Source organism: Euprymna scolopes, chromosome 2 (assembly GCF_053919585.1).
Source record: "Euprymna scolopes isolate OS-2025 chromosome 2, ASM5391958v1, whole genome shotgun sequence".
NCBI classification, from domain to species: Eukaryota; Metazoa; Mollusca; class Cephalopoda; order Sepiida; family Sepiolidae; genus Euprymna; species Euprymna scolopes.
In genome coordinates, this window is record NC_136483.1 from 179,645,872 (window position 1) to 179,663,985 (window position 18,114).

Sequence of the window (18,114 nt, forward strand, 5' to 3'; positions counted from 1 at the left end):
TCTCTATCTCTCTCTTTCATATATATATATATATATATATATATAACACAGGAAATGGATTGTCCTTAATTCGCGAAGTTTCGAAAGAAATACTTTTCTTTCTCATCAGAGTGAGAGGGGAATTAGCAAGATGCGGAATCAGATGTTGCTTATAAATCAATTGGGGGGGGAATAAAATCCGATGAACGTGGGCAATACTCGATACTTCCTCTTCGTCCTAACTATCTGTTTCGTAGGTGACTATCAAGATATGCTCTTACGTCACGATATAGTGAGGAAGTGCTCCATCCTGCTGGAAGTGTTATTCTTTATTCCTAAGCATCGCTTGGGAACGTGGTATAGCGTATTCATGTAGCAAATTGAGATAATTTAAAGAATGTATACATTTTATTGGGACACCATATATATATATATATATATATATATTATTTTTAAAATATAATTCTCCACTGACACGTGTTTCGTCGTCTACGACTCATCAGAGTGGCTGAATCTAGCGAATTCGTTCAAAGGGGAAAGTATTCCCAACTCGCATTTGGGTAAAAATGCACTTTCGTATAAATAATTAAATTCGTTCAAAGAGTATCGCTAATAAAAACAAATAAAAGCATATATATATATATATATATATATATATATATATATATATATATATATATATATATATATATATAAGGGATGGGACGATTTCAATATTTTTTCCGATTCCGTTACAATTACCGATTCCGTATTAAATTCCCGATTCCGATTCTTTATAAATATTTAACTATAAAGTTATTTTTCACCATTACCGTAAAAACACATGTAAAATATGCAGATGTTTTATCAAACGTAAAGATACACTTGTGAGGGATGATCTATCGATTTTAGTTTTATTAATAGTTTAAAATCAATCGATATTCATTATTTTAGTATTAATATCAGCAGTAGTAAGAATTTTCTTTACAGAAAATCAAATAAAAAAAACTAATTAAAAGAATAGACTTTTTCCGCTTGACCATGTCTAATTATCCAATCAAATGCATTGTAGAAACCGGGAGTCAGAAAAAGCAGACAATCTTGACTATAACCAATTACACTTTACTGACCCTTTTTGAATCAGACAAAACATAGTTTGTAATCTAACCCAAGCTCAATGGGTGACTCAAAGGTTCACATTTTTCTAATATAACTATGTTGTTACATCACTTCAACTCTGAATGTGTATTGCTTCTTTAATCAACACAGCGAATCAGAATTTCACCATGATATCCTATTAAAGGTTTGTAACCCGAGGTATTGTTTGGGCGTTTTTACTAAGACCTGACGCTCTTTGAACTCTTTATTTTATTTATTTTTTTTTTTTTTTTCGAATAAACATTTCACATTCTGATAGTTAACAGATACTTTTATTTCATACTAGCGGGGGTTGGGCTGGCCAGGTCGTAAAATACACTTAAATATATTTTAATTCATGCAGATTTCGCGTATTTATTTTTACAGAGCCAATTCTCTATTGAATATTACATTGTACCTAATATATAGTACAACAGTTTTTCAACATGTTTTTTAATGACTTCACGCATTCGCTCTTTATTTCTTCTAAATTTTTGTTCAGGAAGCCAGTATCTTCAGACGGTCTGAGCTGGTAGCACATGGGTTCGATGTTTTATCCTTGATCTTTGAGGGTTAAATGGAACAGATGGCCAGAACCATGTGTTGTGGACATTGTTTAATATATATGTCAATTATTTAGACTCAGCTGATGCAAGTGCTCGACTGAACTCCAATCTATGCTCGCCCTTAAGCTTTCACAAATACACTCGACTAGCTACAACCATTATATATGATTTCCCCCCACTATCTGTGCATCAATCTAAACGCAGATTCCATGAACAAAGCTTCTTTCCCAGGATTGCTCGTCTTTGGAACGCTGTTTCCCTGGCTTGCTCCCCGCTTGCATACAACATAGTAGCCTTCAAACCCGATGTAAACAAGTTCTTGTTGAGCCTTCCGCATAAATAATCAAATTATACCCAATTTACACTATTAACAATTACTACACTACCGCCTTACATTCATTAACCATTATCCTCGAGTGGCCTTCAAGCCTTGATAAGTGGGGATTCTTCAAACCATCAATTGTTTTTTACTTCAGAGTCACCACTTATCAAGGCCTGAAGGCCACTCGAGGACAATCAACAGAGATGTCTATCAGGCATATGTATACAGTGTGATGATTCAGGGAAGTGAAATCTGGCCAGTGAGGGTTGAAGGCATGTGTTGCATGGAGAAATTATATGATGATGATATTATTGATGTGTAATGCGAGCCTTAAAGAGCGGCTTGGATTTGATGATCTCAAATGAAGATTGAATCTGCATAGTATAAGGGAGTGCGCAAGAGTAGATACCGGTGGTATGGCATCGTTGAAAGAATAGATGGGAGTTCTTGGGTTAGTATACGTAGAAGAGTCAAGTTGACAGGTTTAGATCACAGTTAAAGAAAACAAAAGAGAGGAAATTATATAAAACTGAGGGAATGGAGGATAAATATAGACTTGTACAGAGATAAGATACTTTGGAAGTCAATTTTTAATGCCGTCAAACGCATGCCGGCATGTAAAAAGGACTTTAAACCAAATATGGTGACGATATTCAGGAGGTCCTTCAGAAATTTGGAATTTATTCCCAATTTACACAAGGAAACAGTTTATTTTTTACATTAGAAATTTGTGTTCTAAATTTGTCTGGATTAGACCAGAAATCTCCATGTTCTATAGAAATCACGACCCAATTAAGATATTCTATTAGTTTCGTAGGGATTGCATTACAGGATGCATCTGGAAAATGCATCAGGGGAAGAAATAAGAAATATCCGGGTCGAGATGGAAAGTGTTTTTTTTTTATTTTTATTTTTTTTATTATTTTTTTATTTTTTACCCCCACCTCAAAAACACCATGGAACGGACCTAATAACCTAATGATATCCGTATCCCAACTTAAAAATGACCTCCCAAAACTCAGGATGCTTTTAAGTATTTGTTTGTTTGTTTTTCTGTGAGGAAGCTCTTTTACGAAGCAGATGTGATATATATATATATATATAGAGAGAGAGAGAGAGAGAGAATGCAAGAAACCTGACTGCAATTTTTGTTATGAACTGTTTAAACTACTTTGTGGCAACCTCTGGCCACTCTCTCGTCGTCTATCTATCCAATTTTTGGGTTTTTTTTTGTTTTTTTTTATATTTTCCCGTTTAACACCCTCCTGTCCCGCTCTGTCACTCTCCATCTATACATCCGTGTTTGTTTGTTTTTTTTGTTTTCGTTTGCTTTTTCATGGTTTATTTTGCTGATGTATGCATAGCGTGGGTTGAGGAGTGGGTTATTTTAAGGATTTGGTTCTATGTCCCCTATTCTCAATGATCCGTCTCGATGGAGATCCGCCGAGAGACGTCCATACATCAATTCCCATCTTTTCCACTCCTACAATCCCTTTAAGGATCCATTCGCGATTCTGGTCCCCTGAACTCAACGTGATCATTTTCTCCCTTTTTCCCCCCGGACGCATATTTTAAGGGGAAAGTTTAAGTGAACGGAACCACAATCCATTAGTATGTCAACCTTGACCAGGCACAGGTGCTCAGTGAGAGGCGTTAAAATCATCTTTTTTTCTAAGTGCGTGGATGCTGATTTGGAGGGAGGGAGTCACGTTCAATATTTACCGACACCGAAAATGTTTGCCATTCCATATGCCTTGATGATATTACATATTCAGCGATAATACCCTTACTTCGTCCCAAGAGACCTGAAGAGGATTGAACCGATATGGAGGTGGGGGTGCAGATGAGGACACTTTTGTCCGACTGAGAAACTAAATATGAGAACGTAATAATTAAGGGGAAAGTTTAAGTGAACGGAACCACAATCCATTAGTAGATAAATTTTGGTTTGTTTTAACAACTTTTAACACGTGGTTTTTTTGGGGTTTTTTTTTTTCAAAACAAACCGTGTGTTCACGGTTTAGTTAAAACGAAAACAAAATGACTGACATAAACATTGCAGAAGGACCCTTGATAATCACTGAAAAATCGAAACTTAAACGAAATACTGGCAGAAATACAGCCAATAAATGTCACCAATCGTGCGAATATGTAATGTTCCACAAGGATGTTTAATTTTCGAGTTTTTAGTGATTATCAAGGGTCCTCATGCAATGCTTATGTTAGTCATTTATTTTTGTTTGTTTGTTTTCATCTTTTAAACCACAAAATGCTTTAAAATACATTAAAGCACAAATAGACGGAGAGATTGTGCATATTTCTTTTTTTTTTTTACTTTTGAAAATGAGGTATTCCCCGAAATTTTGGAAACTTTACATCATATTACAATACTGGTGCGTCGCATAATGTTGGTAAATAAACATTGAATAATAGAAAATTATTAAAATAATTCAATATTGTCGTTATTCCTTTTACGTTACCCAATGATATATTGATGTACTCCTTAAAAACTACATTGTAATAGCCTTTAAACACAACTCCTTTTACACTATATACAATGCTTCAGGCAAACTACCAACATCATCCTCAGAAATAGACTGATTCGGATAAGGAGAATAATTACTTCTTATTACCTTTGGTAACATTTCTTTGTTTCATGTTTTACCCCTTTTTTGCTATGTTAGCTACACATAGGGTAATCCATCGAGTAAATGTATTTTTTTTCTTTTTGACGAGTGGGAGTGATTGCTGAGGTGAAAGTGGTAGATCAGTGTTTGAACGAATTCAAATTCTTCAGTTACCTTTAAAAACAAAAGTAAGAGAGTTATCTCCCCTCTAATTTACGAGAGTTATTTCCCGTTTAATTTTCATAAACTAAAGAGTATGTGTGTGACACTTCCATAAATCCAACATGTGATCAACTTTCAGGAAAATCGTAAGAAGTTAGAATATTCGATGTATAATAGAATAGTGTGTGACTAAACTTTTCACACGCCAAAATTTTTTAACTCGGTAACGTATGACACATTGTACTAGAAAAAGATGTCTATGACAACGGAGATGTATTTATTGCAATTCTTTGTGTTTTCGTTTATATTTAATTTGTTCTTTTCTGTGTTGCTATAGAAAAACTTGAATCTAAAAATTTATTATACAAAAGGTGTTTATTCTCTTTTCTGTTCTTTTGTATTTTCAGATATAACATGTTACAAAGACACAGGAATGACCTACAAAGGTCACTTCAATTTTACCAAATCCAAGTACCCGTGTCAGAATTGGAATTCACAAACGCCTCACCAGCATCAATTCAATATTGCAAATTATACCCAGCTAGGTAAGTCGATGGAGAAAAGAAAAATTATCAACGAAAAAATAACTGTATAAAACAATTACCGGCAGGTTGGTTGCATTATACATTCTTGGAGTTTGGCCCCATTCATTCTACATTTCAGGTTATCATGATCAAGCGTTCGATAGTCACCTATGCTATATATATACATATATATATATAGAGAGAGAGCGCGATATATATATATATGTATAGAGAGAGAGAGAGAGCGATATATATATAGAGAGAGAGCGATATATATATATATAGAGAGAGCGATATATATATATATAGAGAGAGAGAGCGATATATATATATAGAGAGAGAGCGATATATATATATATAGAGAGAGAGCGATATATATATATAGAGAGAGAGCGATATATATATATATAGAGAGAGAGAGCGATATATATATATAGAGAGAGAGAGCGATATATATATATATAGAGAGAGCGATATATATATATAGAGAGAGAGAGCGATATATATATATATATATATATATATATATAGATAGAGAGAGAGAGATTAATCTGACAAACTCAATATTCCCTGGCAGAAGCAAAAATAATTTCACAATTACAAAACCATACCTTTAAACTCAAATGTTATTCAGTTATAACATCAAAGAAAGGGTATTGGTCCAGGTATAGTCCTTGCAAAACGGTGGGTCAGTTTTGCCTCCCAAATTGGGAGCCAGTAGTTAACTCCTTTTGTTGGAGTGGTAGCGTGGTTTTCCTTCGAAAATGTCCATGATAATTGATGGTGTTCTCGGCAAGAGTTCAGATGCCTTTAATGTAGCATAAATCGAGTCCCTTGGAACTCTAATTGAATTGAGAAAAGTTCAAACATTTAGGTGATATAAACATGATGAAAATGTTCAAATGATGCCCTCCTCTAATTGCCTCTTCGGCACAATATAAAGGTGTCTCTACCTGTAGAGATTTCAAGTCCTTTTTCAACAAACATTTAGGTGATATAACATGAAGAAATTGTTGCGGCTCCGTTCTCGATAAGACATTCTTCTCGGAGCCGACTTTTGGGGAGTCTCGCTCTTGTCGGAGGTTTTCGTAGATTGAAAAACAAATGGATGTTTATAAAAAAGGTGTCAAGTAATTATCTTGGCCCATACAATTAACCAATCACAGACTGCCTACAAGAAATATGCGTAGGCTGCTTAAAACATGAAAATGACCTTGTAACTGGAATTTCTCACCACACACACACACACATATATATATATATATATATATATATATATATATATATATATATATATATATATATATATATATATATACTAGCCTCCCTCTCTCTCTCTCTCTCTCTCTCTCTCTCTCTCGACCTTTTCTCTAACTTATCTGATGACAAGATGTCACTCATTCTAAAATAGGTATCTCTTTATGCGAGGTGTATGCACAACTCAAGTTTCATGTGCTGTATGCAAATGACCGAACTGTGTACGAGGTGACGTCACGGCAAGGAAGAAGGAAAAGTATTATAAAAACAACCTGTGCGCAGATCGATGATTACATTCAGGAGGACAGAGATAGACGTGTGACACACGTGTGGGCTGAGAGCTACAGGCAAAGACGCAAAACATGGCCGAATAGGAGAATACATAGAAGCAAATGTTCTACTGTTCAACTGAAAATAAAGGAATCGAATTCTTTCTTTTTCATATGCAGAAAGATACAGAAGAATATTATCGAAAGTAAAGGTCAGAAATTGAATGCTACTAAAGTGCTATTCAGTGGTTTTAGTGTTGGAAACCACTCACCCCCAAAACCCAAGCCCTAACCATAAACATCAACCATAAACCCAAGCCCAAGTCCTACAACCTCAAAACTTAAACCCTCAAACTTCAGAAAGTCTTTTTTTTTATTCTAATCACGTTTTCCTCGAACTGCTAGTCTTTAGTGTACTTGTGCACTTATTGAATCGTGCTAAAATAATGACGTCATTATTTCGAAAGACATTCTTAACATTAGGAGAGAAGGGTGTTTTGTCACTATTCTGTACTTTCACCTAACAATTTAATAATAAAAAAAGAGACCGTAAAAGTTTAATTTAACTTGAAAATATTGTATAAAAAATAGTGCAGTTTAATAAGTACACAAGCACCGCCTTTTTGAATACTTTCCATTTTTCCAAACGTACCAACATGCAAAAATTTAAATTTTCTTTTTTTTGTTGTTTGTTTGTTTTTTTACTTGAGAGTCACCACTTATCAAGGCCCGAAAGCCAATCGAGGATAACGGTTAATGAATGTAAGATGATAGTTTAGTAATCATTAATGGTGTAAATTGCGTAGAATTTGATTATTTTGGGAGGCGGCTCAACAAGAACTTGTTGACATTGGATTTGAAGGCTACATGTTGTAATCAGTTGGGAAGCAGGCTAGCGGAACAGTGTGCTACATGCGGGTAGTTTTGGGAAAGATTTGTTCATATAATCACTGTGAATAAACATCTTGCTCCACAAATCTCTATTCAGAATGCCTCTATGAATATGATCCCTATTTATCAGTAGCCCCTTACATGCCATTGATAATATTTCTTATATGAAGTAAATAAATACAATAAAAAAACAAGTAAAAAAAAGTGTTGCACAGTTTGTATGAAGAAATGTACAGAAATATCTTTTATTATTATGGTGATGGTGGAATGATGGTGATTTATTCTTTAAAAAGGAGTTTTAAAAATATACTTATTACTAACCCTGAGTCTGAGTGATAAGCGCATCTAGTTACAACTAAGGTAATTCATTTTTACTATATTTCAAGTTAAAAATAAACAGTAATCTCCAAAAATCGATGCCGTCTTTTATTTTTTTTTCAACAATTGACGCCATCTTTTTTTTTTGTTTGTTTCAACAATTGACGCCATCATTTTTTTTTTTTTTTTTCAACAATTGACTCCATCTTTTTTTTGTTTTGGTTTCAACAATGGACGCCATCTTTGCTTTTTTTTTTTTTTGGTTTCAACAATTGACGCCATCATTTTTTTTTTTTTTTTTTGGTTTCAACAATTGACGCCGTCTTTTTTTTCAACAGTTGACGCCATCTTTTTTTTTCAACAATTGACGCCATCTATTTTTGTAGTTGTTTCAACAATTGACGCCATCTTTTTTTGTTGTTGTTTCAACAATTGACACCATCTTTTTTTTTCAACAATTGACGCCATCTATTTTTGTTGTTATTGTTTCAAAAATTGACGCCATCTTTTTTTTTTGTTGTTGTTTCAGCAAGTCAAATTAACGATAACCTATTCAGAGATAATAAATTTCCCAATTAGTTTTTGTTTTTATGTTCTAATGGGTTAGCGCTTAATAAGGCTCGAGAGCTACTCGATGACGACTGTTAATTAGTATCAGATGGATGGTGAGACAAAACTCGGCAGAACATGATTATCAAACAGGACGGCTCAACAAGAATTAGTTTACACTGGACTTGAAAATGACCGTGTTCTAGTTTGCTGGGAAGCAGCCATGCGGTATTGTGTTCTACAGATTGGTAATTTTGGGAAACAAGCTTCTTTCATGGAATTTCTGTTGAGATTGTGGTAGACAGCTGGAAAAAGAAAAGTATTTACAATGGTTGTAACTAGACGTGTTTCTGCAGTAGGTAATTAATGGGGGAAACAATAGATTGAAAGTTAATTGAGCAATTATTATAAAAACACTATGATAAAGTAGAGAACGACTAGCTACCTCTCTTTTGTAGGGAAAACAAAAGGACATTACTAGATTTCGCACTCTGTCAAGGCAGAAAATGTGCTCAAAGCAGCACCTTTCAAGATTTGGCTTAACTAATCCATCTAAGGGCATATTTGACTATTAGCTGTATTTTTCGATTTTTCGGCTCTTATCTATATAACAAGATTACCGATTTGCTTTATCTTAAATATGAATGTTTTTGAACGAATAGACAGAGAAACAGCTGATTATGTTTTCATGTTTATTGGCAAAAAGGCGACAGATTGTGAAAAAAAAAATAAAGATGGCCGCTCAAAATTTGTTCAAAATGGATTCGCTGTAAAATGATCGCTCCATTTATTTTTTCTTGTTTCTTTGCACTTAGACAGAGTGGAATTAAATACCGACCCAAATTCTTGCAAATTAGTGTCATATCCGCTATTTGTTAATTCCTTATTAGAAGTGAAGTTTAGTTGCGAAGGTAATGATGACTTCCATTTTTGTTCCATCCGAACAGATCAGAGGAGATTATAAATTACATTGTTAAAATAATACCACTATTTTTATTCCGCCCAAACAGATCAGAGAGGATTGCCAATTGCATTATTAAAAGTAATGCCTCCTATTTTTATTCCGTTTGAATGAATCAGAAGGATCGCAAATTGCATTATTATCATGATCTGATCTGAAAGTTCCATCTCTCTGTTGCAGATATTAACGGAGTGGTACTGTCATGGACGTGCGTCAAAAGGAGAAATACGTCATTGAATTCTTACATGCAGAAAAAAATTGAACCAATAAACATTTACAGGCGCAGTTGATGTCAGCAGAGTCATGAGATAGGTTCATCGATTTCAAAGTAGTGACAAAAATGCAAGGGACATGGCGTGCTCTAGATTTTTACGACCGAAACATCATTCATCGCTGGCAAAATGGCATTGAGAATGGTCGTAACTATGTAGAAAAATGAACACTGAAGCACAAAAGGTCGCACGTTTTAATGGTACCACTCTCATCTTTGTAGCTTTTCAACGTTTAAGATTTTGAGTTACAAAATAGGAGGTATATGAAGAAAAAAGGGTTTATATAGTCAACTGTTTTTTAGTTACTTATTTAAATATGAAAATACATTAATTTATACTAGCAGTTCAACCCGGCTTTGTACTGTTCATAACGTTATGTGCATATATATATATATATATATATATATATTAAAAAGTTTGACTCATGTCCAGATAACCTACATCTAAAATTTCAAGTGTTTAAATCCCAAATTAGCGGAGGAGTTTGGTAGAGTCTGCAAAAGTAAACTCTTTCAACTTTGACTTCTTTGCAGCCAAATTTTCGGCCAGAAACTGATTAAAAAAAACTTGCTGCATGTCTGAATACCCTTTATATAAAATTTCAAATGTTTAGACTCAAAATTGGCTAAGAGGTCAATTTTTTTTTAACTTTGACATCAATTTTGACCTCTTAACATTCATTGTTTTGGGCTCAAATCAAATTAATAAGTTTGATCCATGTCCAAGGAACCTACATCTAAAACTTCAAGTGTATAGATCCAAAATTTGCGGAGGAGCTTGGTAGAGTTTTAAAAAGTCAAATCTTTGAACTTTGACCCCTTGACAGCCAAATTCTTGTCCTAAAACCGATTAAAAAGATTTTCTCAAATCTTAATACTCCTTATGTTAAATCTCGAGTCTGTAGACTAAAAATTGACAAAGAGTAATTTGGTAGGGAAATGTAGACACACAGAAAGACAGACACACACAGACAATTTCACTTTTATAGATATAGATTTCCCGCTCTTTATTCATGATATACTTTAAGAATTCTTATTTCAAAATGAATGGTCCTGCCAGATCAGGCTCTCTGAAGATGCCAACATGCTGACCTAAAATACACCAACTATTGATGTTGTTTGCTGTTTTTCTCCCCTTTGCAAAATTCAATCACGTTTTACAAAGTCAAAACAAAAACAGTTTACCTCTACAAAACAACAAAAACCAAACACCAGGAATATAAAGAATTTGAAGCAGAAACACTTTTCTTCTGAATTACTGGATTCGGCATGCAAAAAAAAAAACATAAATAATAAATAAATAAATAAAAACAGAAACAGCTTAAAAAAATTTTTTAAATTACATATAAGTAAAATTAATTCAGCAAACAGAAGAAATTTGCATCACTTACGTCATTTTATAAATATCAAAATAAGGATATAATGCTTCTTTACCTAATACCTAGAATTATTTTTCTAATTTTAATAATACTTTACGTTAAAGTTACACCGGTGTAACGTAAAATATTCTCCTGTAAAAATTCTATTTACCCATAAAAGAATAAAGACTATTTGTAAGATAGTTTGTTTTTTTTTTTTTTCGATTTTCGACACTTATGTTTTGTACAGAAATTCATCCGATATCTGAGAACTCTGCCAGACATATAAATTATCTTTGTGTGAAATTTGAAAACGATAAGCTCGGTCGTTTTAGAACATATGATAGAACTCATACATACACATAAGTGATTTTATATAATAGTAGACACACACACACACACACACACACACATATATATATATATATATATATATATATATATATATATATATATATATATATATATATATATTAAAAACAATATATATGCCGCTCCCCATGTGGGGTACCAAATTGGTGAAAGGGAAAATTATTCCCAACTCGCATTTAGGCAAAAATGCACTTTCGTAAATAATTGAATTCATTCGAAACGCAACGCAAAAACGAAAACAAATAACATCAATATATATATATATATATATATATATATATATATATATATAAACTACTTCATTTAATCACATAAATTAATATACGAAATTATAAATTTATGCGAAAACTTTAAGTATTTACTTCAACAGTGCTCAATACGTAGGTAGTTAGTTATAAAATATATATGGCGATTAAGCTACACAGAATATTCCGCGTTTTATCCACGCTAGGATTCATCAGGCTTATATATATATACACGCACATATATAAACCTTCTTTGCAGTTTCCTTTACCATTTCTTGTCCATCTATAAGTCTTACACGCTCTATCGCGTCCTCTCAAAAAGATAAAAGAAAAAATCTGCTTCGTTTCAAAATCAAATCTTTTACGTCCCCCTTCTCTTTCATTTTTGCCCGAACCACCGATTCTTGCCGGTGAAACTAACTCTCCCCTAATTGTCCAAACGGTCCGGCCGTAGACTAAATTGGGCACTCAACGTAAACACCCCCCTCCAACACAGTCTGAAATCCCCTCATTCATTCTCTTGCCAATTTTAGACTCCCCCAATACGTTATTCCCCAAAACTCCTACCACCCCCACCCACCCCACCGCAAGAAAATGTTCGTCCTTCCTTGCAAAAAAAAAAAAATAACTGTCTATCGCCTCCTTTTCTCGCTCATTCTTTCTCAACTCCAGCCTCCCTGCCGATAGTCCATCGACGCCACCACACTCTTTCCATCTCCCGAGTTATTCGTACTAATTGACATTTCACTGCCATTATATTAAAGATGAACATGTATGATTGGATGGACATGTGGGGGAGGGGTTACGTATTGCTGAAGAAGAGCGAAGTCGTTGGCGGTGGAGGGGGGGACGGTTAGAGCTTAAATTTTGACATCATCTTAATATCGATGGCACAGCATCACCCGAGGAGAATTCTTCATCATTGACATCAAACCTGATTTTACTTTCTTTTTTTTTTTTACTTACATACGCTTCTTTCGAGCAAGAGTCAAGTTGTAGAATTTATTATGATATGATCTCAGGAACCTTCCAGGCATTATCTCCTCCTTTGGGATGAGGCGTAGGGTTTATTTATTTCCGACTACTCTGGGTTCACTTACGGCAAGTGCCGATGTGACTATTATAAAACCCGTTCAAAATGACCGATTTGGGAGTCTGAATTCCCACTAAAGTGATCTTGTGTCTTACTTTATTTGTCTACCTAACAAGGTAGCAAACTTAGGTACGGTTGTGCGGGAGCGTTTATACATAGTGGAACGATAAAACTGTCGCCATACTGAAACAACGCTGCAGCCTATTAAAACTTATTGAAAGAATAAATTCAGGAAAGTTGATTATGTAGTAGAGCTTACATCTATTCAATGTACCCGCATTCAGCCTTAATCACCGCTTTGATACGGGTCCGGAATTGGGAGCATGCTTTTTCTACTAGCGCCGACAGGAGCTCGGCGAATACTCAACGGATGGCGGCGATCGGGCTGGCTTTGGTGCTGCAGGACATTATGTTAGTGATGTTCTCGACGTATGATTAAACGAAGTAGTCCAGTGAGTTCAGGTCCGGATTTGCATTTTCAGGGTGCTTTCAATAGTCCTATTGTCATAATTTAGATCGGTAGAAAGCATGAGTTATATAACGGCGCATCTCCGATCTCGCTCGTTGAACATTGTGTCACTTTCAGACATGATAGGAGGCTCCTATTGCTCTTGAGATTTGTACACAACTGGTTAACTAGTAGATAGTCTGCAACAAAAAAGCGAAAACCGGTTTTCATCAAACGGAAATGGAATCATGTCGTCTTTTCTTGTGTGACATGTCCCTGGGCTTCACGTAATTAGAATATAAAGATTACCTTCGCATACTCAACGAAGAAAGGTGAAATAGAAATCAGTTGAAACTTTGTTATTCTCGCCCATCTTTTCACTAACCATTGGTCGAACTTTTATCAAACAAAGAATTTGATTGGTTAGCTAGCAAACTAAACACTACGCATTTATATAAAACCCCGTGGTAAACATCAGTTTCGTGGATTGTTTTTATGATGTAAAGTTTTCCTCTGGGACTGCCTGACTGTGAAAAACAATACCGCAGGAATGTTTCCCTGCTAACTACAGCGTGGTCGTTTTCAAGTTCAATGTAAATAAATTCTTAATTAGCTACTTTCTTAAACATATCAAATTCTTCTCAATCATCACCATCATTACCAATCGTCACGGTGTTGCCTAACCCTCTACTTGACACTATATATATATAATGGACTCCCCATCGAATTCCGACGTATAGGGTTCAGACAATTAAGTAGTCTGAAATCCACATAGATGATTTGTTTTTAATAGTGACGGCATTGTATAGAACTATATATACTTTTTGAAACCACTGCTAAACTCAGTCGGTGCAATTGATTACCACAACACAAAGCAAACAGTAGACCTCAGTAGAGATTTCCTTCTAGATGCATGTTCACGAAAACTGAGGATGCTACACTCCTGGTGGTTTTAAACGCGCCCCCAATATACTAACCTGGAAATTAGTAAGCCCTAGCGCAATACATACAGCGCCTAGTATTCCCATCTGCTACTGGTTAAGCTCACCGTAACTCAACCCCTATAATCTAATGAGAACCGGTGCCAGTGTGTCAACATGATTATGCCCCCTATATATATATATATATATATGACAAGAATCTCTCGACGGAGGCAACCTTTCTAGGGCAATTGCTCTTGACATATCTAAGGCCTTTGATAGGGTATGGCATAAAGGTTTACTTTATAAGATCTCTAGCTATGGTATAGCTGGGAATGTCTTCTCAATTATTAAATCATTTCTTTCTGATAGGTTCATAAGAGTAGTAGTTGAGGGGCAAAAATCAGAAGCTCACAGTATTAATGCCGGTGTCCCTCAGGGGTCCATCCTGGGCCCAACTCTTTTCCTGATCTACATTAATGATCTTCCAAATCACATCCTTACATTATTTGTAGACATTTATGCTGACGACACTACCATTTATGGTAGCACATCTAAGACAGTAAACGACCAAGTTCTCTCCAATTCTCTCTCCTCTGATCTTGAGCACGTAGTACAATGGGGTAAGGAGTGGCTGGTTACTTGTAATGCATCTAAAACCAAGCTTCTCTTTACATCATCAACATTCTGATCCACATCTGGCATCAATTGAAATGAATGGCTCTCGTCTTCAGGAGGCCTCAAGTTTTGACAAGCTTCTTGGCTTGACCATTACTCCTGATCTTAAATGGAACACGTACATCAAATCTGTTGTCAAGGCCGCTGGAAAAATGATGGGATCTTTCTATCGATCCGGTAGATATCTCACTGCTGATGCTATTCTCTATCTATATAAGAGCCAGATACGTCCAAGGATGGAATACTGTTGCCACATCTGGGCAGGAGCTGCTAAAAAGGACTTGTCCTGCCTTGATAGAGTTCAAAATAGACTTCGTAGCCTCGTAGGAGATGTCCTTTTCTCTTCCTTGCAACCTCTATCTAACAGGAGAGATGTTGCGAGTTTGTCTCTGATGTATCGTTATTTTCATGGAAAGTGTTCGACTGAGCTTCAATCTATGGTCCCCCCTCGCCAAACTTTCACAAGAAACACTCGTCTAGCTGTAAACACTATCAATAATCCCCCCCACTCTTTATCTGTGCCTAAACCTAAACGTAGATTCCATGAACAAAGCTTCTTTCTTAGAACTGCACAGCTGTGGAATTGTCTTCCGTTTTCCTGCTTTCCGGCTGACTACAATATGGTTGTCTTCAAGTCTAACGTAAATAAGTTCTTGATGAGCCGTTCCATATAAGTTATCAAATTTACCAAATTTTCATTACTAATGATTACTATATTGTCCAATTTCTACTGTACACTCTTTAACCCTTATCCTTGAGTGGCCTCTTGGCCTTGATAATGTGATGATGCCTATGTAAAAAAAAAATTATTGACAGAATACTACATAAACAATTTTCAATAAATCCTTATTCCGTTGAGTTTTAAAGAATGTTATTCTTCTCTTCAAAGAAAGGAATAATATTAGCAAATTATTATTATTATAGTCGAACTAAAAATCGGATTATTTCTCTGCAATTACTTTTCTAATTAGATTGTTTTCACTCTACAACTCACTTACGCGTTCCGCTGACTTTGAACTACTGACTGTTTATTTAAAAAAAAAAAAATTACTTCGCTTTTTTGATTTACCATCGAGTGAGACTTCATGTACTCTGGATCTTCTATACCCGGTTTGTTTTTCTTCTCCATTCCCCCCCCCCTATTTTCACCGGTTTTGACTAGCATGCCTTCCTCTGAAGAAAAGAATAGCATTCTTTGAAACTCTGCGGAATAAGGATTTCTTTAAAATTATTTTTGAGTGGTCTGTCGACCAATAGATTTACTTATAAATTTTAATTCACAGTTTGGATTTCTTTTTATTATGGCAAGCTCTACTCCCTATTGTGTTTGTATAGACAGTTTTTTATTTTGTTGGGAATTATATATTAATATGGATATATTTATATTAGTTTGTAGTTTACACTTGCTTTTATTAGGTAAGCATTTCATTCCTATATATTCTTATAAAAATGCTTATATATATATATATATATATATAAACATTTTTATAAGTGAAAAAGTTTTATTGGTGATGACAGTGATAATTGCAGTTTCGGAGACTACCCTCCTCTGCCTCGGACTGTGAATAAGGTGGCTCCTGTCCCCTGGACTTGCAACATCATCTCGGGTGCCATGATTATAGAATTGATCCAATTACATGGCTTGGGTTTTGGTCGGAAGAAGGAGAGGGGCGTCGCCGGTAGTCGGCTGGCGGTTGGTCGGTTGCTGGGTGGAGACGTGGAAATAAATGTGGGTAGTAAAACTGGGGGTAATGCGAGGGGTTATAAGGTTATCTTGGTGCACACTGGTTGGGTAGACACATACAAGGCAGGTGGGTTAAGCAGTGGTTGGTCAAAACGAAGATGGGGAGCTTATGTTAACCGTCACGTTATTAGCGCCCCCGCCACCACTACCCACACCAATGTCACCTTCTTCTTGTCCTAGCCTCCTCCTTTTCGTTCCACACTCTTGGGTCATTATTGAAGTAATTATTCTATCTTTCATTTTACTGTCATCCTGGCGAATGATTGACTTTGCAAAATTGCAACCCATATGTTAAATTGAATATAGAATAAACCGCCCTTAATACCTGAATAATTGGAACACCGTGGGAGTCCATCTTTCTTTTTCCGGCGAATAGAAGAGATGGATTGAAAAAAAAAAAAGATGGACTGTAGGAAGTTAGACGCTCTTGTAAATTAAGTGAAAATGTTCTCTCTCTCTCTCTCTCTCTCTCTCTCTCTCTATCTCTCTATCTCTCTATCTCTCTATCTCTCTCTCTGTCACTCACTCACTCGCTAACACACACACATCAATTCAGGCAATAGGAATTAAAAGTTTACTTGATAATAGCAAATGTAAACTTAAAACTAACATAAATATTAATATTTATATATTAATCTCAACTAAATAAAAAAAAAAGCTCAATACAAACAACATAGGAAGTAGAGCTTATCATAATGAAAAGAATTCCAGATTGTAAATTGGGACATTCTTTCAAACTCCGCAGAATAAGGAATTCTTGAAATTTGTTTTTGGAGTATTCTTTCGAACAGTATTATAAATTTAAATTTGGAGTATTCTTTCGAACTTAAATTTAAATTTGGAGTATTCTTAAATTTGGAGTATTCTTTCGAACTTAAATTTAAATTTGGAGTATTCTTTCGAACTTAAATTTAAATTTGGAGTATTCTTTCGAACAGTATTGTAAATTTAAATTTGCAGTCTTGATTTCTTTATTTATATATATATATATATATATATATATATATATATATATATATAATCTTGGAAATTTTTAACCTTTAAAACTAGACACCGCCAAAAATGTCCGAAAAATCAAGTTGTTGTTGTTTTTTAAAACGAAATTACATTTATCAAAATCCATTATTTCTGAGTAACTTTTTTTTTTCCAGAAAGATAAAACCCTGAATTTTATCATATAGAAAGCAGAATAGTGTAAAACTTTTTCTACTATTTTTAATCAAATTTTAAATGTTAAATTTTCCCCAAAAGTTAACAATTGGCATTTTTTTGTCTTGCACAAAAAACGTATATAAATAGTTTTAAAAAAAAAAAAAAAAGGTTTTTGAAATAATTAATTTATTTATTTGTTGTCTAACTAAAATTTAGGGTGATTTTCTATGAGAATATGCAAAAATATTATAATATAAGTACCTGGATTTCAAATAATTCCCCTTATTCATAT

At 34.6% G+C, this 18,114-nt stretch overlaps 1 protein-coding gene across 6 annotated transcripts in view; it reads left to right on the top strand.

Annotated features, from left to right (window-relative positions):
* LOC145299148 (inactive tyrosine-protein kinase transmembrane receptor ROR1-like) overlaps nucleotides 1–18,114 on the top strand; it is a 1,518,258-nt gene that overhangs the window by 1,399,403 nt on the left and 100,741 nt on the right. For all 6 annotated transcript variants that reach the window (XM_080144380.1, XM_080144378.1, XM_080144381.1 and 3 more), the window contains one exon: nucleotides 5,180–5,317. In XM_080144380.1, the coding sequence (XP_080000506.1) occupies nucleotides 5,180–5,317 (138 nt within the window). The remainder of the gene's footprint in view (nucleotides 1–5,179; nucleotides 5,318–18,114) is intronic.